Source organism: Manis javanica, chromosome 15 (assembly GCF_040802235.1).
Source record: "Manis javanica isolate MJ-LG chromosome 15, MJ_LKY, whole genome shotgun sequence".
NCBI classification, from domain to species: Eukaryota; Metazoa; Chordata; class Mammalia; order Pholidota; family Manidae; genus Manis; species Manis javanica.
Genome location: NC_133170.1, coordinates 25589065 through 25616955, shown reverse-complemented (window position 1 = coordinate 25616955; position 27891 = coordinate 25589065). Strand labels below are relative to the sequence as shown.

Genomic DNA, 27891 nt, shown 5'->3' with positions numbered 1-27891 from the left:
CACTTAACACCCACTAGTATGGCTATAATCAGAAACACAGACATTAACAAATGTTGGCTATGATATTAAGAAATTAGAACCCTCAAACACTGCTGGTGGGAATGCAAAATGGTGCAGCCACTTTGGGAAACTGTTCGGCAGTTCCTCAAAAAGTTGAATATATCCAGCAATTCCACTCCTTACAATTCCACTTGTAAGAAAAAATTGCCAATAAACTAAGTTGAAATATCTGAGGCCAAGTTTTTCAAATAAAAAGACTTTCCTTCTGGGGATTTGAATATAATATTTTATTTCAGACACCTAGCAAAATGCTTGGTACAGAGTAAGCACTCAATATCTGTAGTTGAATACATGAATGAGTATATTAATGCTGTAAGAATTAAATCTTCTGGTGGCAAAGAATTGCATCCTCATTTTGGAGTCCATTCATTACAGCATAGAATTCAATATTTTGATACTAAAAGTGTCCATTTTTGTATTGATACTAATTGGGTATATAAACCAAGAGGAATGAAAACATGCAGCCATACAAAAATCTGTACATGAAAGTTCATAGCACCAGTATTCCTAATAGTCCCCAAATGGTAACAACCCAAATGTCCATCGACTGATGAATGAATAAATAAAATGTATAAACCACACAATGGAATATTGTTCTGCAGTTGAAAGGGATGAAGTCCTAATACATGCAACAACATGGATGAACCTTGAAAACAGTGCAAAGTGAAAGAAGCCAGTCACAAAGGACTACATGTTAAATGATTTCATTTATATAAAATGTACAAAACAGGTGAATCTATAGAGACAGAAATAGATTAGTGGTTGCCATAGGTGAGGGTGGATGTGGAGGTGGGACATGGTGGCTAAGGGGTACAAGGTTTCTTTTAGGGGTAATGAAAATGTTCTAAAGTTGATTATGGTGATGGTTGTACAAGTCCAAATATACTAAAAGCCATTGAATTATACACCTTAATGGGTGAATTTTATGGTATGTGACTGATATGTTAAAAAAGCTGTCTTAGAACAGTTCTGTTAGTAAGGAAGAAGGGAAGAATGACTATCGGGTAGACCACTGGCAGTTTCAGCCACAGTTAATATCCAAATCATAAAGAGCTCCTACAAATCAATTAAAAAAATTAATGACTTAGCAGGAACATGAAAAAGGATATGAAAAGGCATTTCATAAAATAAATATGAAGAAACACAAATACATGGACATATAAAAAGAAACCACGGAAGCAACTTAAAAAAATAATGAAGTATCCATTTTTCAACCTATTAAGATTGGCAAAGTTAAGCACATACCCTTTGAACCAGAAATTGCACCTTCTAAGAATATATCCACAGAGCCATGTTACTCAAATTGTGGTCCATGGACAAGCAGCATAGGCATCCACCTGAGGGGTTGGATCTACATTTTAATGAGCTCCTCAGGCAATTCCTGTGCAAATTAAACTTTGAGAAGTAACTGCTACAGAGTACTCCTTCAGAAGAATAAAGATCTATTTAGGAGGATTTTCACGGCAGCCTTACTTATAATGCTGACATTTTTTTTAAGTTAATATCCCTCAATAGGCAACAGTTAAAAAATTACTGTATATCCATCCATATAATGGAAAAGTAGACAACTATAAAAAAGAGGTAGATCTGTGTTTAGTGATGTGAAAGATGTCTAAAACATATTAAGTGAAAATAATCCAGTTGATGAACAGTATGTATGATGTTTTTTAAAAATCTATATCTTTATTAAAAAATGAGAGTGTACTGACCGAGGTCATGGACTTTCACATTCCACTATACACACTTATCTGATATTTGCGTTTTAATTTTAACTAAATACTACTTTTATAACGGAAAGATTCTATAGAGACAAGCCACTGGGGGAAGGATGCCATCCAGGAGAACATGGGGTATCCAGCTCTCACTACACAGTGCAGATTCAGTCTTGTGAACAAAACACAAAATAAGTAAAACCTCCAATGGCTCCTTACTGCTTTCAGGACACAGTCCAGATTCCTTGGCGTGATCAGCTGTTTGTTGGTCCTACCTCATTCCCCTATGTACACCCACTGTCCCAGCCCGCACAACTCCGGCTTCCCTTCCACAGGCACCCAGCTCTTTCTCCTCCATGCCTTACCGAAGGTGCTTCCCCTGTCTGGAATCTCTGCCCTGAATATATGATACTATGTACACCTCTGTACTATAAAATTATCCCCAGGCACTTAGTAAAAGCTTTTAAGTGTTGGGTGTCATCACTGTAACATGCCTCATTATACTGAGTTGTTTACTTAACCCTGTCACTGACCTGTAAGCAGTCGATGACAGGGACTGTGTTTAACTGTCCTTGAGTGCCCAGCATGAACAGCCTTGCAAAAGAGTGTTTAACAAAAGCATGCCACATGACACCTCCCTAATCCACATTACATCTTTTCTTCCTTCATGTGAAAATAATCCAGTTGATGAAGTGTATGTATGATTTGTTTTTTTAAAAATCTGTATTTTTACTGCTTTCTTCTGGGCCAAGGAAAATCATATCCTTCCCTTTGGCTACATCAAACCACATGGTCTCTTCTCCCACCTCTAAGAATACCGTAACTTGCATTTGCATAGCACTTCTCACCCTGCAGAGTGCCTTCATACTTAGTCTTCTTCCTCACAGCACTCCCAGAACAGAGGAAACAGGCGGGGTACGGGTGGTGGTGGTGTTAAGAACTTTAGAGACCATGCTTGTTCCATGATACCAAGTGTGGGTAAAATTGCAGTATTTCCAGAATCTCCCGCCTGGCCTTAGTGCATCTCCATATCAATAGGCATTTCCAAGGGGTGGAGAGAGGTACCCATCTCCATATCAGTAGGTGATAACAAGGGTGGGGGGAGCAAGGGTGTATCTGAACCAGAGAGGCCTGGTGGGGTCCTGTTTTTTGCAGCCGGGCTTCCAAGTGGATGACCGCTTCTAAGCAATAAATGGGTTTCTCCCACTTTATTTCTCCCTTTTATTGATTTTGGTTTCAAAGGTAATTTGCCCTGGCCAGGGAGAAAGATTTTTCCTCCGGAGTTACACCAAATGAATTTGTCTGTTAATTATATTACCCAAGCTGGACAGGACAGGAGGGACCAGTTCCTGATTGCCAGCCCACCACATCTTCCATCAGACCACTTTGCATGTTATATAAAGTCTGTAACACACAATTTAACAATCCTATGATATTTCACCTAGTTTTCTGATTGTTTATTTATATTAGATTCCACAAGATGGGCAATATCTCGTTCCCCAGTGTTGTAAATATTAACCTCTTTTGAGCCTTAGTTTTCTCTTCTTTCAAATATGTATCTTATAGGACTGTGGAAATTAAGTATCACTTGTACACTGTTTGGGACAAACTCTCCAGAAATATTTGTTGCATCTCATTCTTTTTATCTCCAACAAGTCACACTGGTGCCTGGGTGTGGCTGTACAAGATCTTGTTGATTATTTACATAACAATTTCAGATGAGGACTATTTTAGCTGGCACATATTGGATTTTCTTCCTTACTGAAGGGCCCCCACCACTAAGATGGCAAACTTACGGCTTCTCTTCGGGGTCCTCGGTTCCTGCCGGCGCCACCTGAAGCCCAATCACCTCTCGCTCCCCTCCCAATCCCAGCACCTAGCCAACAGCCACCAGCCCCGTAGAAGTGACACCTCAATCAATTCATACCCCTTCCTATATAACCCAGCACCTTTCCCTAATAAAGTGGAACTGTCCGGTGAATTGCTGCTGTGTGTCGCTCCTTTCCTTTCATTGGTGCTGAAACCTGTGAGATGGGACACCCCAACTGGGCCCCATCTTCCCCCCGACACTAGCAGCAGCTTGCCCTCGTCCTCTTTTTCCGGCGCTGGCTCATCACACTCACCACTCCTCTCTGGCCTTTAGGTAAGTTTTCCCCCCGGAGTGGGCCACTCTTCCCCGAGCTATCGCAGTGCCATTGACCGTGATCGTCTGGCAAGGCCCTGACGCTAGGGGATGAGGAGGGAACTCTCCCCGCCTCAGGCCTTCACGGCTGCGGCAGACTCTCAGGCAACCCCCTCCAACAGCCATAAACGAGGTGACTCCTTTGCGGATGAGAATGCTCCCTTTCCCCCCCCTCCTCCTTCTGCTCCGTCCGCCGAAAACTCCTAGCGCTAGGTACCTTGAGACTCCGGCACTCTGCCTTCTTAGGGAAGTCTGGGTGACGACCCACACTTCCTAAGAAATTCCGACTCCTATACGAGTTTCCGCAGACCACCAAGGATCATCGGGGATGCCCTTTGTCTCCTTGGGGTCTGCTTCCAGTCCGAGGATCTCCGTTCGTCTTCCCCTGTCTGTCTCCTTCTCTGTCCTTTGGCCATGGGAGCCTCCTCATCCCTCCCTGAAAGTTCACCTCTTGAATGCCTGCTTAAGCATCTGGCTACCCTCTCCCTGACGCCTGATATAAAACCAAAACTTCTCCGTAAATATTGCTCCCAAGATTGGCCGACATACCCCCTAGACAATAACAACCAATGGCCCGCAGGGGGAACTCTTGATCCTAACATCACTCGCGATCTTTTTAACTACTGCCAGCGCCTGAAAAAATGGAAGGAGATTCCCTATATCGAAGCTTTCCGCCTCCTCCCCCCCCCCCCCGCCCCCTCCCAAGTTCTCCTAGCCTGCAAGCTGCTGCCCCCGCAGAAGCCTCCTGTTCACTCCCTTCCCCTTCTTCTCCTACAACAGCCCTTCTCCCTTCCTCCCCCACCATCTCCTCCCCCATCTTACCTCCTCCACCTTCATCCCCCGCAGACTAAGCTTGAGCCTTTCAGCCCCCCTTTAACTAGGTCCCAGGGGCCTCCTCCGTCTTTGCCCTCATCACCTGTTTCTCCCCTGTTAGGGACCGCCTTTGTCTTCTCACATGTTTGTAGGGAGAATGGGAAAGCACCTTCCCCCATGTCTGAACGCAGCGTGGGAAAGCACAAGCTAGAGAACAACCGGTGCAGTCCTTAGAAGTTATCTGCCCACAAAAACATATCTTGCCAAGACTCCTCACTCTGAAAATAGGGAGACCTTGAAGATGTGTAGAAACACCACCCCTGCTTCTAGCTATGCCCTTCCCCCACTTGCTGATGTAGCAGGAATGGAGAACAAAAAACATTCTGTTTACGCATTCCATAAGCAATTAACCAGAGCCCTGTTATAGCTCAGTTAGTAGAGCAGGGGACTCAACCTCAGAGTCATGAGTTCAAGTCCAACTAGTGCAGCAGAGGCAAGCAGCTGGGCTGCTAGCTGGCGACACGTGAGTCAGATTCTATCATCCTTTATTTTCTTTGACCCCCTTCCGCACTTCAGGACCTGCTCGACTAGGCGCAGCTAGACCGCGTCACTCCCCCACAGACTGAGCCAGAACCCTTCAGTCCCCCTCAGAGTCGGTCCCGACGGCCTCCCAAAATTATCGCCCCCTCCGGGAGGTAGCAGGATCCGAAGGCATCGTGCGCGTTCACGTCCCTTTCTCCTTAGGAGATTTAGCCCAACTAGAGAAACGCCTAGGTTCCTTTCCCACTGATCCCACGACATACATCAGGGAGTTTCATTGGACCCTCCAGTCTTACAGCCTCACACATCATGACATTTTCATGCTCCTGGCCAATACTCTCCTCCCTGAAGAGCGTAGACGAGTTTGGGACTTCGCCCAAACGCATGCTACCGAAACCCACAGGACTGACCCCACCTATCCCCCTGGCCCCACTGCTGTCCCGGAACAAGACCCACACTGAGATTATAACACCGCCATGGGTCTCTGCTCTCGAGATATTTTTGCCTCCTGCTTAATAGCAGGTCTGAAAAAGGCAGCTCGTAAAGTGGTCAATTTTCAGAAACTCCAAGACATAATTCAAAAGAGAGACAAAACCCCCTCCGAGTTCTTAGACAGACTCACTCAAGCCCTATTACAGTATACCAGCCTAGACCCAGAAACACCTGAAGGAAGACATGTCCTTATGACATACTTCCTAGCTCAAGGCTACCCCAACATTAAAGCTAAACTCAAAAAGTTAGAACAGGGTCCCGCTACCCCACAGACTGAGATCGTAACAGTGGCCTTTAAAGTCTTCCATAACCAGGAGGAGGAGAAAGAACGCTGTAAACAAAAGGCTGATCAGGCCAATTTCCAGATGTTGGCCCAGCTGATAAAACCACAACCTGGGCGCCCCTCTACAAACAAGCCCCCCCCCAGGAGCTTGTTTCAAGTGCGGAAAAGAGGGACATTGGTCAAGGGCATGCCCCTCCCCCAGATCTCCTACCACCCCATGCCCCAGATGCCACAAAAAGGGCCACTGGGGGTCTGATTGCCCAACCACCCGAAGGGGAGGCTGGACAAACAACTCCCATCCTAAGCCCGCCGCCGTAGTGGGGCTGGCAGAAGAAGATTGACAGGGCCCGGGGGCTTCTCGCCCGACCATTTCCATCACCAAACAGGAGCCCAGGGTTACTTTAACAGTAGACGGTTGCCCCATCTCCTTCCTCCTAGATACAGGAGCCACCTTCTCAGTCTTGCGAGAATACCGGGGCCCTACCACGCCAGCCATTACTCCTATAGTCGGGGTAGGAGGTAAACAGATTTTCCCATTAAACCCCCCCCCCCCTTTTATGCACAACCCTAGACAATCCCATACCTTTCTCCCACTCCTTCCTGGTTATGCCCCAGTGTCCCATCCCTTTACTAGGATGAGATATCCTTTCCCTCCTCCACGTTTCCATAACTATTCACTCCCGCAGCCCCCAGTACTCCCTTTCTGATGGCCCTAATAGCCGACAACCCCCCTCTACCCAATGAAAGCTCCGGTTCCGCCCTCATACACCCTGTAAATCCCAAAGTTTGGGAAGTTACAAGCCCCTCCGTAGCCCTATGTCCCCCTGCCTCTATCAAATTATGTGATCCCTCTCAGTATATCTGTCAGGCCCAATACCCTCTAACCACTTCAGCCCTCATAGGCCTCCAACCCATCATTCAAGATCTCTTAAACAAAAATTACCTCAGACCCACTCACTCCCCTTTTAATATCCCCATATTAGCTGTTAAAAAAACCAACGGATCTTTCCGCCTTGTCCAAGACCTTCGCCTCATCAACATAGCCGTTGTCCCTATCCATCCCTTAGTTCCAAATCCATACAGCCTTTTATCACAGATCCCTGCCTCAGCATCCCACTTCTCAGTCCTAGATCTCAAGGACCCATTTTTCTATCCCTCTAGACCCCTGCTCTCAAGATTTTTTCATCTTCACCTGGATGGACCCATACACAAGACATTCTGAACAACTCACTTGGACAGTTTTGCCACAAAGCTTCCGAGATAGTCCCCATATTTTTAGACAGGTCCTAGCTCAGGACCTCAAACAGTTTCATCATGATCACTCCAAGTCCACCTTATTACAATACATGGACAATCTTCTACTCTGCAGTCCCTCGTGGGAACAGTCTCAACTTGACACTGCCTCCCTTCTTATCCTTCTAGCTTCCAGAAGTTACCGAGTATCCCCCGTCAAAGCTCAAATCTCTTCCCCTCCTGTCACTTACCTCAGATTCCTTCTATCTCAACAAAGAAAGTCCATTACCTTAGACAGAAAATAGCTCCTCTCTGACCTGCCCATTCCCAAAACCAAGACAGAAATCCTTTCCTTTCTAGGCCTAGCTAGATATTTTAGAGCGTAGATCCCTAACTTCTCCCTGCTCCCTGTTGGCAAGACCCCTATACGACCTCAGCAAGAGCCCCCCTAAAAAACCATTATCCTCCTCACCCCGACTCTCCAAGCAATTAGACCCCACAGTTCGGGGATGGGCCCCCTGCCTACGAGCATTAGCCGCTAGACAGCTCTTGCAGAAGGCAGCTCATAGACTGACATTCAGGGTGCCCCTTACCATTCTGTCCCCACATTACCTAAAAGATCTCTTAACCTACAAAAGTTTACAGACTCTCCCTCCCTCCAGACTCCTGACCTTACTGTCCTCTTTCCTCCAAAATCCGGTTCACCCCCTTTGCCATCCATACCCGAATCATGACTTTTTCCTCCTTTACTGCGCTCTCGCTTTTTTTCCTCATTCCTATTGTCTTCCCCACCACCCCAGCCTCCTTTGTATGGCGATTCAAAGTCAGACAGACTTACACACAGCATCAAAGAAAAGTTACTGCCCTCATTGCCACACCAGACTGCCCTCTGAAAAGCTGCTCTGAGCCTTTATACCTCCACTTTCCTCCCTCCACCGAAGTGTTCACTAGCAGCTACCCTTATTCTCCCTACCTCTGCTTCCTCTATGACCAAAAACAAGCCTATTGCAGGCGATGGCCAGACACCTACAGGAGATGTCCCTACTGGTCTTGCGCCATTCACTACATAGGTAACTTCCAGTACCCACAGTATTACTCCTCCAACCGTTTCATGAAATATCCCAATGGCTCATTCTCCTTATCAATCCCAGATCCCTGGGACTCTGGATGGGCCGCTGGAGTCACAGCCTCAGTTTACTACGGGGGGTCCTCGACCCCCCACGGTACCCTTCATATCTCTCGAAAGTATGTTCCCTCTCATTCCCAGATCTCTCAAGTTGCATCAGATAGCAGACATTCCGAAAAAGTCATTATCCAAACTCTTGATGGCGCCTCTTCATCTTCTTATCCCCACCCCTCTTTCCATTTCTCCTACTCTTCATTACAGCTCATTCAGGACACCACCATCTTTCTCAACCACACCCTTAACACAGTCAATTGTTTCTTGTGTGCATCACTACAGCGCCCACTGCTGGCCGCCATGCCCCTTAATATTTCCAACTACTTCCATGCAGAAAGACAACCCCTCTGCCCCCTGGCAGACATACCCCTGTGGGAACCAGAATACGCAGATAATCTCACCATCCACCACTGTGTAGGCCCAACTCCACCCCCCTCCAGCGCACTTCACTGCCTCTCTATCTACACCCCTACCTCCAGCTCTAAGACTTTTACGCAACCGGGACACTTCTTTTGGTGTAATGGCAGTCTTTTCAACTCACTGCCTCTCAACTCCGATACACCCTGCATTCTCGTCACCCTAATCCCACAGTTTACACTTTACAGCATGGCAGAATTTCTTGAGCTCCAACCTCCCTTGCCCTTGCGCACAAAAAGAGCTGCTTTCCTTCCCATCATGGTCAGTAGCTCTTTGATCACCTCAGCCATTGGGGCAGGGTTTTCGGGAGGAGCCTTGGGTCATTCTCTATGGGCAGTTAGAGATCTCGACGCCACACTTGAGGGAGCCCTGACATCCAATGCCGATTCCCTAGCCTCTCTCCAAAGACAGGTCACTTCGCTAGCTAAAGTCACCCTTCAAAACCGGCGGGCCCTAGATCTGCTTACAGCCGAGAAGGGCGGCACTTGCGTCTTCCTCCGGTAAGAGTGCGGCTATTACATCAACGAATCCGGCATTGTAGAAACTGACATCACCAAACTCACCGACCTTGCCTCCAGCCTCCACTCTGCTTCCAATTCCTACCCATTCTCTTCAATACTAAAAACCCCCCTCCTTACCTGGGTCTGGCCCATTGCAGGCCCCATAATAGTCATTCTTCTCGTCTGTCTCTTCTTACCCTGTATAATAAAGTTCATCAAATCCCAAGTCGGAAAAATCTCTAATCAAGCTTTCAACCAGCTTTTACTCAGGAACTACCAGCTTCTGGCCACAGAAGATCCCTCACCCTCATGTGACCTCCTCACCACATGCTGAGATGGACCTCTCTCTCCACTGGAAACTGTTCCTGGAAACAATGGCCGCAGACGCCTGGCTCCTGACACCCATATCCTCTTGGCACCATTGGAATCAACAAGTCCTCGACCTATAGTTACAGGGAACCTTCATTGATTTCCAACCTGAAGAAGTCCACATCTACTCATCCTTACTGTGGGGAGTCCTATCAACCCTTTCCTCCCAATCCTCAAACCCTCACTCCCTTCTACGCCCCTGTTCAGCAAGAAGCAGCCAGAGAGAAAGCAACGTCCACAACCCCATAGAGGAGAAAGGGGGGAATGAAGGGCCCCCACCAGTAAGATGGCGAAGTTCCGGCTTCTCTTCGGGGTCCTCGGTTCCCGCCGGCGCCACCTGAAGCCCAATCACCTCTCGCTCCCCTCCCAATCCCAGCACCTAGCCAACAGCCAACAGTCCCGTAGAAGTGACACCTCAATCAATTCATACCCCTTCCTATATAACCCAGCACCTTTCCCTAATAAAGCGAAACTCTCCGGTGAATTGCTGCTGTGTGTCGCTCCTTTCCTTTCACTTACTATCCTGTAAAACATTTGCATCCAACCAGTCTAGTACATGAGGAGTGAAATGCTCCTAAACTGGAATTGGCAGAGTGCTTTAGTATAGATTACACTAGTACTCCATCTATTGGTATAGTTAAGCCTATTGTACAGATGAGAAAGCGGAGTCTTAGGTAAGTTGTTAGTAAACTGCTGATCTGCCAAGACTCCAACCCAGGTCTTAAGATACCTTGGGTTTGGGCTTCTTCCACTCCACCGAGCCCTTTCCAAAGGTCAACCTGAAAATAAGTAATGGGCAGGACCTATTCGAGGGTTTGGAGGGGAGAAACAAGACCACTGACCTTGGTTTTGTTTTTTTTTCTTCTCCCCTTTTGTTTCAGAGGATGAGTTTCTTTTGAATTCACTATACTTTTGCATTGAGCCGTCTGGTCCCTTTAAAGTCTGTGGTGGAGTAACTATAGCCGCGCCCCTTCCCGTCCCCCGCCTCCGCGAACTGTTCTAAGCTCTGCCCACTGGCTTTAGGCCCTCAGCCAATTAACAGCTGCATCCGGGTTCCTGGGACTGGGAAATCGGCCTCGTAACCAGGCAACTACTAATCTTCCAGCTCAGATGGCCTGCGGATTTTCAGTTCAGCTAGTCGCAGACCGCCCGCGGCTTTCTCAACGGCCGCTTGCTGCGGCTGCGTGCCCCGCCCCCCGTTGCCATAGCAGCAGTACACAAAGTTTCCTTACCCACCTTGCCCTCTTCCAAAATAGTCCTTCGTCAGGGCCAAGACCCTCTCCAGAACCGCTTCTAGTTGAGCAGAACCAGTGCTGCGCCCCTTTGCGAAGGAGGACTAGGTGGGAGGGTTGGAGACTGCGTCAGGGTAGTGCCCTAAAGGGGCCAGGGAAGTGGAGCTAAGCGGGGTGGGAGAGTTAGCAGAAATGGGTGGCATAGGGGTCAGGGATGGAGGGAAGAGGAGGGATCTGTAGGGGAGATGGATGGGGAACGTGGATTTAGAGGGAGGTGGGAAGAACTGGGGAAGGGGCGTCCAAGAGGCAGGGTGACAGCTGCAGAAGGAGCTTTGGAGCCCCTGTGAAGGGCAGGAAAGGTCTGGGAAGGCATCCCGAAGGGAGAGGGGTCCTTGGTGGGAAGTATGAAGTGGAAGTTGGGAGTCAAAATGAGATGCTCACAGGGAAAAGGAGGGAAGTATAGTTGGGGGGAGGTCTGGGTGATGGGGTGGTGGTAGGGCTACCCTATTAATGGAGGTGATGTTCTGAGGGTTGGGGGATGCTGAGACCTCTTTCTCGGTCCAGTACTGAGCTTGGTCTGACTCCAGAGCCTTCAGCTCTTCTTCAGAAAGATGTCAGATGAAGATGATTTGGATGACTTTGAGCCAGACCTGGATGATCTGGAAAAGGAAGATGATGAGGAGACAGAGGAGTGGGAGGATGACAGGAAAGAGGAAGAAGACATCTCGGAGAAAGTGAGAGCATGAAGGCCAGGGGCCCTGAGCTGAGGGGCAGGGTTGGGCTGGAAAGGGACACCCGCCTCCACTTCTCTGCAGTGGATACCCACTCCTCTCACAGCGGACATGATGAAGGAAGGGCTTTCTCTGCTCTGTAAGACGGGCAATGGACTGGCTCACGCTTATGTCAAGCTAGAGGTTAAAGAGAGGTGCGTTCATGGGGGACCGGAAGAGGACTGAGCTTGTGGGTCTGATCTCCTTTCTCACCCCCATTCCTGGGTGTTTTGGCTGAGCATTTGGACCTCTCTCCTCCTGGGCCAGTGGGAGGGAAGGATGGGATTTACTTTTCAGGAGCCCTGAGAACTCCCAGCATCAAAGCTGGCCTGGGGGCTTTCCTGCTGGACTCCCTCTCTTGTCCTGCAGAGTGTCAGTTCTTGGCCCTTCACAGACACAAAGTTCCTTGCCTGCTGTGAAGAACACACCTACCTTCTCTTCCCATCCCACTGCTTCCAATCTATCACCCATTCTTTTCCCTATCATAAGCCTTCTCCACTTTGCCCTCTGCTTTAGCACCTCTTCCCTTCTATCCCTGCTGGATTCTTATCCTAACCCCAGCCTCTGCCATCTCACAGGGATCTGACAGACATCCACTTGCTGAGTTCTTACATCCATCTACGCTATGTGGATATTTCTGAGAACCACCTGACGGATTTGTCTCCACTCAATTACCTCACCCACCTGCTTTGGCTCAAGGCTGATGGCAACCAGCTGCGGAGTGCCCAGCTGAATGAACTGCCTTACCTGCAGATTGCCAGTTTTGCTTATAACCAGATCACTGACACGGAGGGCATATCTCATCCTCGTCTGGGCAGCCTGGATCTCAAAGGTGCGTCCTTAGGTTGGGGTACACAGGATTCTTTCCATCCTAGTGTGGGGCCAACAAAATTGGGCAATGTGGTGCTTGGCTGAGCCACACAGCAGTCTGCATGCATTCATTCATTTGTTCACTCATCATGATTCAGTATGACAGTTCTAGGTGCTGGAGATATGGCAGTGAACTACACAAAGAAAATTCCTATTCTCATAGCTTACATTCTAGTTGGGGGAGACAGACAGCTATCAGTGAACACAAAGAGCAAATTTATAAAGTATGTTAAAAGGAGATACGTGCATGGAAAAGGCAGATCAGGGTAAAGGGAGTCGGGGGCACAGGTGGCAAATCCAAACAGGCTGGTTAGGACAAGCATCACTGAGAAGCTGCCATTTGAGCAAGGACTTGAAGGAGGCACTCCTCATTCGAGTGGGATGATATGTCCATCAGGCTCTTGGGCTACCAGACCATGTACCCCAGGCTCCTGGAGATGTTAAGTCTAGAGCTGCCCTTCTTTATATCCTCCTGTCAGTGGAGCAAGAGGATGCAGAGTCTCCCAAAATTCAGCCCCTATGCTGAACATTCAGAGTGGCCCTCTGAGTTCTTGACACCCTCCTGCTCCTCAGGGAACCTCATCCACACCGTGACAGGTCTGGACCCCCGAAAGCTGATCAGCCTGCACACACTGGAGCTGCGGGGGAACCAGCTGAACAGCACCCTGGGAATCAACCTTCCTAAGCTGAAGAAACTCTACTTGGTAGCTCACTGGGTCAGAGGGTGGTTGGTGCAGGGAACAGGGCACTGTCCTGAGGGCCAGGATCCCTGCTTCTAGTAGGCTCAGCTACTAACTTTATCATCATAATAATTGGCGTCATTTATTGAGTCCTTACTTGGTGCCAGATGCTGTGGGGTGCAAAGTTAAAGCAGATAAGTGCTCCTTCCTAGGAAGGCTGATACACAGTGTGTAGATAACAGAGGCAATTTGCTTTGATACAGGTAGCCACATAATCTGCTGTAACAGAGGTATATAAATCAAGCTAAGGAGGCCACTTAAATGTTTAGTCTTTTAGACTCTTGAGCTTCTTTATGCCAGGATGGTGCTGACGCCATTTCTCTTCAGTGGAGCAGTGGGGGCCCTGGGCCTGGGGGTGGGTGGAAGCATCTCCTCCTGGATCACAGGTGGCTTTGGTGGGATGAGCAGTAGGGGGTGTTACTGGTGACCTTCCTCTGGGCTGGCAGCTTCTCTTCTTTACTTTCTACACCCATTTCTGCCAACCTCCACTGCCCTCCTTCACCCCTCCCCGGCTGCCTCTTGGACCTCCTCTTTTGCTGCTTCGCCTTCTGACTCCTCTTCCTTCCCTAGCCCTGCTCCCCGTCCCAGTCTACCTACTGTATCTCCTGGGGTCTAGGCCCAGAACATGTTGAAGAAGGTGGAAGGCTTAGAGAACCTGAGCAATCTCACTACCTTGCATCTTCGGGACAACCAGATCGAAACTCTGAGTGGCTTCTCTGGGGACATGAAATCACTGCAGTACCTCAACCTGAGGTATGAGCCCCCTCCAGGCCCCAACCTGCCCCTGCCCCTGACCAGGGGCAGCTTGTGACCCCGTTCTTCCCTAGTCCCAACACGAGTCCTAGCCCACTCCCAGATTCTCCCCACATCCTCCATCCCCAACCTCGCTTCCTTTCCTTACTTTCTTCTGCATTTAGTTCTAATTGCAACATTAAGGCTTTTATAGCCCCAGACCTCTGGATTCTTATTCATTCAATTCACAGTGAGATTTGAGAATGTGCCATGTGTCAGGCTTTGTGCTGTGTTTTGGGAACACCTGAAGGAATCAGATGGTAATTTTTCTTGAGGGACGCCCAGTTGGGAGCCACCTCTCTTGGTCCTATGGCACACAAGTTTCCACTGCCCTTCTACATCTCCTGGGCCCCCACCCCCTCTCCATTTCCTGACTCTCTGCTCCTGGGCCCGCCCTGGAAAGGCTGGCTCCCTCACTGACAGAAAACACAAGATGTGTTTAGGTTTGAGGAGAAAAGAGTTATTTGAAAGAAAATCCCTGGATAGAAAGGCACTGGGATTGGGGTTGGGGGGGGGGGTTCTTTCAGCAAATCTTGTGTGATAGAAGATTTCCTTTGTGTCTTTCTTTAAGCAAGATGTAAGGCAATTGCCTTCTTAATCAACAAGGCTGGCAGTGGAAAGAGAATCTCCAAGCAGGGAGAGGTGGCTGTACCTTGAAGCCCCAATTACTAGAGTAATCTCTCTCTAATTAGCTCTGCCACCATGGGCTGGTAGGGTTTTCCTACTGATGGTCTAGACAGAAGTGGAAGACCCTCCTCCATGGCCACTGAGTGGAGTTGTATGGAAGTAAGTGAGGGGGAAGGGGCTGTCTCACTGCCTGGGAGGTGCCTCTGGGGCTAGAGATGCCAAACCTCATGCGGTGCAAGTAGCGCTCCCTGTGAGAACCACTGCAAGGGTCAGTACCTCCACTGAGACTAGGCTGAGACATTTAAATCTGGTTTCTAAAGGCAGGAGGCAAGAACAGGAAACCAAACACTGGGTGCTGTACAATGAGGCACATCCCGAGACAGCTGCTGCTTCAGGCTGCTTCCCCAGCTCTCCGCTTCTTCCTGTGGGACGCAGCTACCTCCACAAGCTTAGGTCCTTCTCTACCAACCTGGGTCCTAAATTCTGACCTCTGAGTAGGTGTGGCTGACACCGAAGTCTATCCCTGCCAGGGAGATTCCCTCCTTCCCCCAGCTACAGGACAGGGTTGTGACCTAGCTTTGCTGTTCCAAAAGGAAAAACACAACACATTACTGAAAAGATTATGGCACTTAGGGATTTTTTGAATGGCAGGGGCAGGACAGGGCTGGACAATGCCTCTGCTGCCTGTCTGGCATTGCCTGGCAAGCCAACCCACTGCGCAGATATTGCTAAGGAAACTGGGAGATTCCCCCAGAGGCTCCATTCCTGGCAGCTGACCTCCAAAGCCAGTTACTTCCCAGTGAACCCCTCCTGACCACACTGGCAGGGGCAACATGGTGGCTGACCTGCGAGAGCTAGCCAAGCTTCGGGACCTGCCCAAGCTGCGAGCCTTGGTGCTGCTGGACAACCCATGCACCAATGAGAACGACTACCGCCAGGAGGCCCTGGTGCAGCTGGCACACCTCGAGCGCCTGGACAAGGACTTCTACGAGGAGGAGGAGCGGGCTGAGGCTGATGGAATCCGTCGGAGGATGAAGGAAGAGCAAGAGCAGGAGGCTGAACCTGATCATGGCTCAGAAGGGGACCAGCCATCGGTCTAGCAGCAGTTCTAGCCTCCCAGGGTAGTAAGGAAGCCAACAGGGAGGCAGGAAGAGGAGGCCAAGGGCCTGGCAGATGGGGAGAAATGGCTATAGGAGGCAGTGGGTGAGGAAGGGGTAAGGCAAGGAGAACCCTTGGGGAGACCAGGGCTAGGAGCCTGGGGGTGTCTCAGGGTGAGGAGAAAGGACCAGAAGGGCCTCAGGGGAGTGGAGAAAAGGCTTAGGAGATACATCAGGAGGCTGGAAGTGAGACAGGGCCCATGGGCTTAGACAGGGTAGGGTGAGGGCCTCTGGGAAAACATAGCAACATAATCCACTGTGAGATTTGCTTTGGCCTGCTGGGGGACCCAGCTTGTTTTTCTGACTTTACCCAGGTGCTGCTTTTCTTCCTCCGGCCCTAGTCAAATGATTTGCAACCTGGGCAATGTAGCAAACAAGCCCCAAACAACTACTAAAAACAGGAAGGATTCCATCTTGAAAATAAGATTGCATTTTAAAACCCAATTTGTTAAAAAGTAACTTTCTTAACATACTCTTTAACAAACAGACAATAACTCAGGCCACCTTGGGAACAAAGCAGGCAGTCTTGGGTGATATGCTTCCAGACCAGGAAGCTGCTATCCTGGGAGGAAATCAGCAGTAAAATTCTTGTAAATAACCAGGTAGACTAATAAGAAACATAGAGTTTCTTCAAAGGTAAACATTTTGGGACCACTTAGCAGGTGTACATCCCTAGACCTTTGTCTCTCAACTGGCCTATAAAACCCCTAGACAGCGCACCACCCTGGGGCTCTCTTGCCCCTCCTGGCCTGAGGCACGAGCTCTGTCCTCTCGCTTTCTCTCTAAGTAAAAGCCTCTGCCTTGCTCTCCTACCTTGAGTGTTTGTGAAGTTCATTCTTTGGCTCTGCAAACAAGAACCCCGGCATCAGAAGAGTAGGTGAATAGAATTGGGGTAGCAGGCAGAGATGTAGATGTGGGGTGAGCAGCCACACCTGACTGAGAGTGAAGATCAGCTGGACAGGACAGATCTGGGGCATGGTGGGGGGCCTGGGGGGAAAGTTGTTGGTGTATGAGGATGGCAGCTGGACCTAGGAGATAAGGCAGTAGAGGAAGATCCTGTACTGAAAATCTGAAGCTAAAAGTAACAGGACACAGGTAGCGGGAAGAAAGAGGGCAGGTAAGGCAGAAAGAGACTAAGGAGATAAGGCCAGAGAGGTGTGGTAGCTGGGCCCTTCCGACGGGGGGCAGAGGCAGCAGAGCCAGTGTGGTGGGGCTGGGAGGCTTTACTTCTGACCTCTTCCTCTAGGAGAGCAAGACCCTGGCCCCAAGACCTGAGAAGATTCCCAGTTAGGGGGGCCACCACATTCACAGTCCTCATCCAGAAGCAAAGGATGCCTTCTCTTGCTCCAGCCCAGGGAACTCATCACAGCCTCCCGCCCAGGTTCTGGGAGGGGTGCCTGGGCAGCGGTGCAGGTGGGCCTGGGCCCTGCGTAGAGCCTAGGCAGGGGCAGCACTGCTGGGAGCCAGGCCTGCATGGGCTGGGGCGGGATGGCGGGCGGATACCTGCAGAGTTGGCTGCGGAGGGGCTGCGGAGGCAGCGGGCTAGGGTGATGTGAACAGTGCAGTTTCTGAATAAAGAGACATTTTCATACTCTTGCGCCTGACCAGGTTTGTAAGACACTGTCATGGGCTTCATTGGCTGATGACTGGTGTGAGGCTGTGTCTGTTACTTCCTAGGGGGTCAGGCGTGGGTCTGAGGGCGCGTGGGCAATGGGGGGCCAGGGCCTGGGTCGCCTCCGTCCCCCCACCCCTCCCCCCGACTCCATCCCCGGTCTGTCCCCCACCCGCGCCGCTACGTGCGCCTCCGCCCGCGGCTCCTGACTCATCGGGGGCTCCGGGTCACATGCGCCCGCCCGGCCCTATCGGCGCCTCCCCCCGCCCGCCCCCCGCCCGCCAGCCGGGAGTCGCAGCCGCCGCCGCCGCCACCCTCGCTCTCCCTGCGCCGCTGCCACCACCGCCGCCGCCGCCACTGCCATCGTCACCGCCACTGGCTGAGTGCATCCCCGAGGTGAAGCCCCGGCCGGGCCCCTGCGCCCCTCCGGTCCCCTGCCCTGGCCGCCGCGCCCCCGCCCCTCTTCCCCGCCTGCGCGCATCTCTCGCCCGCGGCGCTGCGCACCTGCTCCATCATCCGCGTCTCCCCCGGACGCCCTCCTTTCCCTGTCCCCTCGGGCCACTCCTCTCGGTTTGTGTGGCTGTTGCTCCCTCCTCTTTTGGGTGCCAGGCCTCTCCACACCTGTTTCTTTCAAACTGCACCTTTCTCCACCCTTGCTTTCCCCTCTCCCCGCGTCCTTTGCGATTCCACTAATTTTGGTGTCGAGTTCGGGGTCTCCCTGAGCCATACATTTTTATCCTGGAACGTCCCTTGGATTTGAGGAAATGTCTTCTCCCCACTTCCTCAGCATCCCGACTTCCTCTAAACCATTTCCCCCACTGCGCCCCACATCTATTCCTCTCCTTTTACTTTGCTTCTCTCTGCTGCACTGGGAGGGGTGGGAGGAGGGGATAATTGTCTAGGGCCAGGGTGAGGGCGGGCTCTGCAACCTCCAGGGACAGAAGGCCTTCCCCAGGACCCTCTCCCAGACTTCTATACTGTATAACTCTGGGGAGGGGAGGGGCGGGCATTTGGGAGAGGACTGGGACCTTGGAGTGGGGGTTGGGTGTTAAGTTGGGGTGGGATGAGGGCTCTGGAGGGGAGGCCCTAGCTACCCAACAGCTTCTCCTCTTCTTAGCTCCAAGGAGAAATGCAAGCCTGGCAGCCATTAAGCTCTGAGGCGATCTTGGGGAACCCCACCAGCCGGCCAAGGGGGCGAGGGAACCCCTGTTGTACCCCTCCCTTCCTCACTGCGGTGTCCTCCCATCTCACCATTTGATGTCACCCTGCCCCCCACCGCAGTGACCTCCCCTTCCTCACTGCATTGACCTTCTCCTCTCCCATTGGTGGTGGGGGGGGATTCCTTCCTGAGACAGAGACTGCAGCCGGCTCCTCCCCACCCCCCACCCACTGCAGTAACCTCTTTCCCATTCCTCCCACCTCCGGCCCCTCCTACTGATTTCAGGCTCCACCCCTATAAGCCTCTTATCTTTCTCCTTCCTTCCATTCCACCCAAGGAGATACCAGCTATCATGTCCATAGAGAAGGTCTGGGCTCGGGAGATCCTGGACTCCCGTGGGAATCCCACAGTGGAGGTGGATCTCTACACTGGCAAAGGTAATAGGCAGGGCCTGGGCCATCCCACAACCCTATGCTGGGTTTGTCCTGGCCTGGGATGGGAAGCTACTTTCATTCCCCGTGGGGAGAGGGTGCTGGGCCAGGCTCCCAAGCCTGGATTGTGGGGTGGGATCCTCCTTGTCCAGGGGCACCAGGCTAAGTGGCCTCTGTGTTTCAGTTCAGTATATGTGATATGCTTGCCTCTGCATGCGTGTGTGTGTGTGTGCGTGCATATGTGTGCTTCTTGCATGGCTCCATTTCTGTGGGTTCCTACTGGTGCCTGTGGGACCTCAACCAGGCAGATGAGGAGGGCACTGCCTGTGCACCTGCCTCTCTGCGTGTGCGTGCCATGTTAGCGAGCAGGGCATGTGGCAGGCCAGAGTCAGAGCTGGAAGGCTGAAGGAATTCCTGCTCCCTGTGGTGTCTTCTCTTTCCCTCTCATTCCATGTTCCTCTTCCAGGTCTTTTCCGGGCTGCGGTACCCAGTGGAGCCTCTACTGGTATCTATGAGGCCCTGGAGCTAAGGGATGGGGACAAACAGCGTTACTTAGGCAAAGGTGAGGCCCTGTCTCTTTTCTAGGTTGTCTCATCCCTCAGCGTTATACTCCTACCTCATACCAGTCCCCGACCCTCTTCCTGCACGCTTTCCTCTGTTTTCCTTCTGCCCCCCTCAAGCCCCACCTGACCCCATCCAGCCTCTCCGTGTCTCCCCAGGTGTCCTGAAGGCAGTGGACCACATCAACACCACCATTGCGCCAGCCCTCATCAGCTCAGTGAGGCCCGCTCTTTGCTGGGGGTGGCAGGACAAGGGACCTGGAAGGAATCCTGGATTAGGGGAGGAAGAAGAAGAGGGAGAAAGGCTCACCTCTTGGTAGTCATTGGTTACCAAAGGAAGGGTGGAGAGAAGATCTCGTATGCCCCCTGCTGCCATGGGGCTCCAGGTCCCCTAATGCAGACAGGCCACTGTCCTAGGAACCTGATTGGACCCCGGCTGGATGCCAGCCTGTGTGTGAGGGGGTGGGGGACTCTGCTTTAGGGCCCAGCGTCCATCCTGGCCCTGGGTGATGGTGGCTCTGCCCACAGGGTCTCTCTGTAGTGGAGCAGGAGAAACTCGACAACCTGATGTTGGAGTTGGATGGGACTGAGAACAAATGTAAGCAGAGGCTGGGGGTGGGAGGGTGCCAGGGTGGGGGATGAGTGGGACAGACAGAGCCCCAAAGGGGCTGGTGCTGTGGGGCTTCCTTAGGCAGACTGTTGGGGGACTAGTGCTTCTTTCATCCTTCACCCAAAGCCAGGGCAAGAAAAGATGTGTTTAACAATAATCAAGGGGGTGAGATTAAATAGAAGGAGGAACTCCACAGCATGAAGAGGGGGAGTTAGCTGGAGGTAGTCTGTGGTCTCCACATGTTTAGAAATAGGTGTAGCTCGCTGCCCTTTATAATCACTTCCTCCCCACCTGATCTTTTCAGGAGAGGGTGGATGGGGGTGCAGGAATGGAGAGGGAAGAGAGGGTGTCTCCTTTTGGGGAGTAGAGGTGGAGGCAAGGCTAGAAGTGCAGGAGGCGTTTTTGCTGAGTGCCTTCCTCTGTAATCTCTTAGCCAAGTTTGGGGCCAATGCCATCCTGGGTGTGTCCCTGGCTGTGTGTAAGGCAGGGGCGGCAGAGCGGGAATTGCCCCTGTATCGCCACATAGCTCAGCTGGCCGGGAACTCAGACCTCATCCTGCCTGTACCGGTGAGCTCTGTGCATGCCTGGGCCTCTCCTGGGGTGGGTGGGGAGCATGGAACCCAGGGAGGCATGAATGAGGCTGGGGGCCAGGGGAGAGGACTGGGGCATCTGAAGAGAATGGATGGGTCGGTATACTGAGTTTGGGAAGGTGGGGGAAGTTCAGGGTTTTGGGTTAACACTCCCAGGGGCAGACAAGGATGTGTTTTGTGACTTTTCTGTCCTGTGGCTCCTAGGCCTTCAACGTCATCAATGGTGGCTCTCATGCTGGGAACAAGCTGGCCATGCAGGAGTTTATGATCCTTCCAGTGGGTGCTGAGAGCTTTCGGGATGCCATGCGACTTGGGGCAGAGGTCTACCACACGCTCAAGGGGGTCATCAAGGACAAGTATGGCAAGGATGCCACCAATGTGGGAGATGAAGGTGGCTTTGCCCCCAATATCCTGGAGAACAGTGAAGGTGAGGGCGGGAGCCCTGCTCCCAGCCAAGTCTCACTCCTGCCCAGGACCACTTCACCAAGTCCTATGTAGCATGGGGGACAGGGCCCTTGAGCTAGAGGTACCTGTCCTCAGGGTGGGTTCCAGAGGGCCTGCTACATTCACATGCAGGCCCAGGAGGACAGTTCACCTGTCCAGTGATCTGTCAGCAACTGTAAGTTCTCAGTGGGTCCTCTGAGACCGCTGGTGGTAATGTAGGTGACCTGTGGGCTCCATACTGGCCTTTAACTCTGAAGGATTCTCAGTTTGATGAGATACATGAAACTCCAGGGGAATCCATTCCATCCATGTCTATCTCAGTCCTACCCCAACCTTTTAGGCCTTTGGAATCCCAAAGTTTTCTCTGTCCTGGGAGAAGCTGTATAGTGGACAGAAACAATACAGGTAGTGGCAAAGAGTTGAGGTTCTAGGGCCAAGTTGCCTGGATTTGAACCTTGACTTGAATTGTTCCTGGCTGGTGATCTTTCTTACTTAACTTCTCTGGGCTTGTCTTTCTTATCTTTAAAATGGGAGTAACAGTATCTACCTCTTAGCATCGCTGTGAGGATGAAATGAAATCATATATAATGTGCTTAGGTGACATAGTTAGCCCTCAATAAATGATAGCTATTATCACTATTATCTTTTAATGAACACCATTGAAAGAATTCCTCCTCTGCCTTCCTAGAAGATGGCTTGTTGTTCCCAGACCTGGGGTAACCCCAACACCGTAGCCTGCTTCTCCCCAGCAGCAGACCTCCACCTCTGTTCTGAATTTGTTTCTCTCTTTCTTCTGTGCCCACCCTTCCTGCTGTATTCCATCCCTAGCCTTGGAACTGGTGAAGGAAGCCATTGACAAGGCTGGCTACACAGAAAAGATTGTCATTGGGATGGATGTCGCTGCCTCGGAGTTTTATCGTGATGGCAAATATGACTTGGACTTCAAGTCTCCTGCTGATCCTTCCCGATACATCACTGGGGACCAGCTGGGGGCCCTCTATCAGGACTTTGTCAGGGACTATCCTGGTGAGAGCACAGGGCATGGGGGAGAGGGGACATGCTGGGATAGCTCTGGACCTTACAGGGTGTCAACTTAGGTACCAGGTGGAGGTGTCCTAAGAAGAAGCTGAGAACCAGGGCTGGAGTGCAGGGACCCCCTGCCAAGATGCTTTGTCTTGGTGTAAGTGTGCGCTTAGGTACCTGTGGTGTCCTGCTCTGTCTACTCTGGGTCCTGATTAAAATCCTGGGCTCTGAAGCAATTGAGATCATGGGACGGGCATTGGAAGATCCCAGGCAAGGTAGGAGGGTGACTGGACCCTGCAGGGAATTAGCACATTTTGATATTTTTGACTGAGGGGCTTGTGGCTGCTGGTTGGAGCCGGAGGGAGGTGATGTGTGAGGAGAGCAGGCCGAGGAGGGCTGAATTGCCCTCTCCAGGTCTGCTGAGGGCTTTACCTCTGCATGGAGGCAGCGGTTCCATCTGCTTGAGAGAGCAAGAAAAAATGGACATAAGTTGCCCAGTGGAGGATTTAGAATCGTGAGGGGTGTCTTCTTGGTCAAGAAAATAGGAGAATGCACAGAGAGGTTGTGAGAAAGGTTCTGAACCCTTGTGTTTTGAAGGGTTTTATGAGAAGCAAGGTAAGGCTCAGGGCTTATTGCAAGGGAGTGAAGCAAGGATGAGGGGGCCCAGCGAGCCAGGGCATCTACCCGTTTCAGAGGACCCAAGGGGAGTTCCTTCCTGATGCAGAGACCCTGGGAGGCTCAGCAGTCCCTCATTGGTCTCCCCACAGTGGTCTCCATTGAGGACCCCTTTGACCAGGATGATTGGGCTGCCTGGTCGAAGTTTACAGCCAATGTAGGGATCCAGATTGTAGGTGATGATCTGACTGTGACCAACCCAAAGCGTATTGAACGGGCAGTGGAGGAGAAGGCCTGCAACTGTCTGCTGCTCAAGGTCAACCAGATCGGTTCAGTCACTGAAGCCATCCAAGCGTGAGTGCCCCCTGGCCCTTGCAAGTGGCTCCCCATCTGATCCTGCCCCCAGATGTTGCAGGGAGTGGGAAGTCGGAGTCACCTTCACAGCTCTCCTAATTCTGCTCCTCCCGCCCCTGATTCTCTGCCCCCCTCCCAGACAGCTTTCCTCCTGAGGTTTCTTGACATAGACCAATGTTGGGGCTAGGAAGAGCGCTCAGTGTGAGGGGCTGGGGGTCAGTGCTGGTGTGTGCATGCAGGTGCAAGCTGGCCCAGGAGAACGGCTGGGGGGTCATGGTGAGCCATCGCTCAGGAGAGACCGAAGACACATTCATTGCTGACCTAGTGGTGGGGCTGTGCACAGGCCAGGTGAGTGCGAGAAAGACCTTTGTGGAATTGGGTTCTAGACTCGGGTGGGTCTCTCCTTCCAGGTGTTTGTGGGTGTCGGGGGAATTTCAAGGGACTATAAGTTCTTTCAGTGAGTGAAGGAGCAGCCAGTGAGCTGCTTATCTTTGGGGATGTTTCAGATCAAGACTGGTGCCCCATGCCGCTCTGAGCGTCTGGCAAAGTACAACCAGCTTATGAGGTGAGGGAACCTGGGGAAGGGGAGCCCGGGGCCCAGAGGGTTTAAAGCTCTGTTCATCCGCTGTTCCATCACCAGTGCCCAGGGCCTGGAGAACAGTGAATGCACAGGAAGTGTTTCTTGTTTTATTTTTGTTTTTGAATGGTGGGTTTGCTGATGGCCTGATTGGGCAGGTCACTGGGAAAGCCAGGGCATGCCCATGCTTGGGCCTGGACACAGGAGCAGGTGGCATGAGGGGCTTGGATGGGGGACTCCTAGAAAGAGAAGCGGGATCCTCCTGTTTCTTTGACTCTTTTCTTTCTGCTCGTCTCTCTCAGAATTGAAGAAGAGCTGGGGGATGAAGCTCGCTTCGCTGGACATAATTTCCGCAATCCCAGTGTGCTGTGATCTCTCCACTTGCCTGGAGACTTGGAACCCCTCTCCTGTCCTCCTTGGACCTTTTTCTTCCTGTCCTGCTCTATGACCTTTCACCCCGATGCCCCGGCTGAGCTGCTGCGCTGTTCCTTGGCTTATCCTGGCCCTGCTGCCTCTGCTTTCCACCCTCTGGGTCCCACACTCTCCACTTCTACCTTTCTAGTCTCTTTCCTCAAAAACTGGCCATGGGACTGAGGGTTATAAGGGGTGCATGGAAGAACCATCATAGTCTGCGATGGGAGCCTCAGGGTTGGTTGCTGAGGTGTTTAGAGAGGGTCCACGTGGCGCTTGTGCTTTGGGCTGGTTCTGTGTTTTCCATGTTGCCCACCAGCCAGGGAGTGCATGGTGCTGGGGTGGAGGGGAGTGGTGGCTGCGTGATCATGCCTGGTTTACAACTTCAGTGTATTATTTACTCATTTATTTTTCACTCATCCTGTTACTTAAGCATTTCCCCATTAAGTCCAGGGCCCAAAACTGGCCTGACTGGAGGGGACTGTGTGTCTGTATCTCCTGTGGCTGTAGATTCTGAGATTATCTGGGTGGGAGGTCTCTCTGGAAATGAGAAGGGTAACAACGGGCCCTTGCTGGCAGTTTCTTTGTGTGTACGAACCCGTAACCGAAGCCTGGTTCCATCCAGCAGTGGGCTGCGCATCTGGGGTCTCTTCCCAGTAACTCTCTCCCCAGCCCCAGCTTGCCTGGTCTCCCCCCAACCCCCCAGGGCCATGTTCCACAGTCCTCACCACCTCTGTGGTGCTGAAATGAGCACCACCATTAAAGTCTGAGTCACAGTGCGCTGTTGTCTGAGGAGTCTTACTCTGGTAAGGGGAGAGAAGATGGAGTGCCTGGAAGTTGGTGAAACTGGATAGCAGAGCTGGTGAGATGCACATGAGGAAGAAAGCAAATATGGCCAGGATGGCAGCCTTGCCAACCCCACCCTGGCCTGGCAGGGACCATATTACTCCTGTCTTCTCAGCAGCAAGCCTGGACCCAGGACCTAGGTGAATTAGGGGCTCTTAACCTGGGGTCCAAGAATTCCTAAAAGTCTCAAAAATTTTGTGTGCATATGCATTTTGGGGGCAAGGAGTCCAAGTGTTTTCCAATGATTCCCAAAGGGCTTTGACCAAAGGAGGGATAAAGCTGTGGACTCGAGTAGCTCCCATAGAGGGCCTCTTCCAAACAAAATCTTGGCTGCTTCTGGGCTGGAACAGCCTTGCATCATCCCTGGAGGATGGGGGACTGGGGAGGGCAAATGGTACCAACCAGTAGATACAAAGGTGGCCTGAGGAAACTGAGTCTTCCAGTAAACTGGAGATTCACGACCTGAAGTGCTCAGCAGGCACCTTGACTGGGTCAGCCTGTGAGGGGCTGAGACCCCAGTAAGCCTTCAGCTCCAGTGGAGCCCCTTGCTGAGGGGTGGGGGGAGAAATCCTTACAGTGCTCCAGAAGTGGGCAGTGCCGTGGTTGGTAGGAGCTGCACGTGGGGAGCGGTACCACTAGGGGGAGGCACAGTTCCGCAGGCCACCACACTGGGCTAGCGATGAGTGGGGATGGGCGGAATCTCAAGGTTGTTTCCTCAGTGGGCCTCCCACTCTGCTTCTCATGTTCTGGTCCTGGGCTTCTGCGCCAACCTGCCCAGCACCAAGACTAGAGGGATTCCAGTTCTGTGTGGGCGGGACCCACTGCTCTTCCCCTTCCTGTGTCACTGACACCTCAGCCATTTTCAATTCAAAGAGCTCCGGTCCCCTCTCCTCTGTGCTTCAGTGATCTTTCTCTGTATGTCTCCCCTCCTCTGTATGTCTCCTGGTGCCCCTTGCTGTTTCCCTTGGGGGCTCACTGTCCTTTTCTCTGTGCTCTTGTTTTTCCCCCTGGGGTCCATTATATCTATCTGGTAACTTACGTACTGATCAGGACGATTCTGGTTGGAGCCACAATTCCTGACCTTTGCCCTTTATTCCCTCCTTACCATCTAGGTCGCCACTCCCGCAGCTCTGTCCACCACCTCTCAGGTACTGGGCTGGACTGGGTTACAGCTAGCTCAGCCTGGGCCTCCTAGGCCCCTCTCCACTTTCCCTTTGTGCCGTTGCCTGGAGACCAGTAGGTTGTGGGGGGCCGGGACTGACTGGGAGCTGGGGTGAGGGATGATGGGGTGTATGTGTGTGGGAACTATGAGCCTGGCCCTCAGGTAGGGGAGGAATTGGAGGGTTTAGGCCCTGGCTTCTCTTCTGACACTTCCCATACCCTTTTCCTACCTGTGCCTAAATTTTTCTTTTAAGCTCAGATACATCAGTTTATCAAAGTGGTGAAAAAATGGAGAAAAGCTCAGGCTGGAAGGGAGTTGGGAAGGGCCTGGGCCAGGGCCCAGTGGGAGACTGGGCTGAGAAATGCAGAGGAAATGCGGTAGGGAGGGAGGAGGGGAGGAGCCTGGGAACAAAGTGGGGGGAGGGGGCAATCCTAGGGCTTTGAGGACAGGGAGGGAGCACTGGGGGAGGGGGCAGGAGGCTGCAGGGGTGGGGGTCTCTGGAAGACCCTGAGGGATGAAGTAGGTGGGCCTGGGGTAGTAGAGTGAGTGCTAACCAATTCAGGAGAGCAAAAAAGAATGATACATTCTTGGGTGAGAAGCCTCGCTCGGGTTCCCTAGTGCTTTAGAAGCCGTTTAGAGCTTTTGGTTATTCCTAGAACTTGGCTGAGCCCGGCCAAGGAAATAAGGGGCAAAACCTACTGAGTTTGCTACCGAGCCAACCTCCTTCCCAGGAGGCTTGGTGGGATCTTGCCATTCAGGGCCCACCCTTGGCCTCTAGCTGACCAGGCCCCGCACTGACCCGACCCCCACCCCAAATCTAGAGAGTTACTGGGGACTCCCAATCCAGACTCCAGCTCCAGTTCTTCCTGTTTCCCTGCCTGCCTCCCTCCCATTATCTGGCCTTCCCAGTCTCTGCTGCCAAAAATCACCCAGTGTCTTGGTGTCCTTTGTCCTGGGAGATGTTGCTGCTTGGTGTGGGGCCAGGGAGGGAGCCCAGAAGACATTGGTGGTGGGCGGGTAGGGTGCTGCCTTTAGGACTGAACTGACAGTGTCAGAGTCTGGGGAGCGTCTGAGGAAAGGCAGAGCCTGTGGTCTATATGGGGACCATCTCCATATTAGAATGATCGGGGACCCAAGGCATGTAGGGGTGGGGCTCCACTGTGAGGCTGATCCCCACCCAACCCCTTCCCTGTGGCCCCAAGTACCATCTTCAAGTAGATCTGAGAAGGAAAATAGAGATACCACCAGCCAGAAGGGCCTGAGGATGGTGTCCCACGCCTAGTCTTCGCTTCCCCACTTCGGGCTTGCCCTCCCCCATGTCCACCATTTCCTTCTGCTCTCCCTTCTGTATGTCCATCACTGGCCTTCCCTCCACAGTGCCCTCAAAAGCCTTGTTTATCTTGCATTTCTTATGGGCTCCCCCCCCCCCCCAATTCTATCTGCCTTGTTTTACCAACCAAGACTCTCCTGGAAAGGCCCTCCCATTGCCAGCCCCAGGGCCTTCCACCCTCCCATCCCACCCGGCCCC

The 27891-nt window shown here is 51.8% G+C and overlaps 2 protein-coding genes across 7 annotated transcripts; both read left to right on the top strand.

The window, feature by feature from the left end:
- Positions 1-10983: 10983 nt before the first annotated feature.
- On the top strand, positions 10984-17727 carry LRRC23 (leucine rich repeat containing 23). Of its 6 annotated transcripts, XM_017642035.3 has the most exons (8): positions 10989-11121; positions 11578-11747; positions 11829-11938; positions 12362-12615; positions 13227-13357; positions 14010-14146; positions 15639-15933; positions 17216-17351. In XM_017642035.3, the coding sequence occupies exons 2-7, from the start codon at positions 11625-11627 to the stop codon at positions 15910-15912; spliced, it is 1029 nt and encodes a 342-aa protein (XP_017497524.2). In that variant the 5' UTR covers positions 10989-11121; positions 11578-11624; the 3' UTR covers positions 15913-15933; positions 17216-17351. The 6 variants fall into 6 exon arrangements, with proteins under 6 accessions (XP_036860466.1, XP_017497524.2, XP_017497529.1 ...); XM_037004571.2 differs by lacking the exon at positions 15639-15933 and having other exon boundaries at positions 10984-11121; positions 11610-11747; positions 17216-17716; XM_017642040.3 differs by lacking the exons at positions 15639-15933; positions 17216-17351 and adding an exon at positions 14761-14867.
- A 132-nt stretch (positions 17728-17859) lies between these two features.
- ENO2 (enolase 2) lies at positions 17860-25134 on the top strand. The gene is made up of 12 exons (XM_017642034.3): positions 17860-17977; positions 19078-19177; positions 19638-19733; positions 19891-19949; positions 20260-20329; positions 20775-20908; positions 21136-21358; positions 22204-22401; positions 23166-23367; positions 23607-23715; positions 23874-23932; positions 24247-25134. The coding sequence occupies exons 2-12, from the start codon at positions 19093-19095 to the stop codon at positions 24314-24316; spliced, it is 1305 nt and encodes a 434-aa protein (XP_017497523.1). The 5' UTR covers positions 17860-17977; positions 19078-19092; the 3' UTR covers positions 24317-25134.
- The last annotated feature ends 2757 nt before the right edge of the window (positions 25135-27891 follow it).

Coding starts and splice junctions, on each gene's coding strand:
- ENO2 (XM_017642034.3), top strand. CDS start 19,093: ATGTCCATAGAGAAGGTCTGGGCTCGGGAGATCCTGGACTCCCGTGGG. Junction 19,950..20,259: donor CGCCAGCCCTCATCAGCTCA/GTGAGGCCCGCT, acceptor CTCTGCCCACAG/GGTCTCTCTGTAGTGGAGCA. Junction 20,909..21,135: donor ACCTCATCCTGCCTGTACCG/GTGAGCTCTGTG, acceptor TGTGGCTCCTAG/GCCTTCAACGTCATCAATGG.
- LRRC23 (XM_037004572.2), top strand. CDS start 11,625: ATGTCAGATGAAGATGATTTGGATGACTTTGAGCCAGACCTGGATGAT. Junction 11,748..11,828: donor AAGAAGACATCTCGGAGAAA/GTGAGAGCATGA, acceptor ACTTCTCTGCAG/TGGATACCCACTCCTCTCAC. Junction 14,147..17,215: donor CTGCAGTACCTCAACCTGAG/GTATGAGCCCCC, acceptor CTCTTCCTCTAG/GAGAGCAAGACCCTGGCCCC.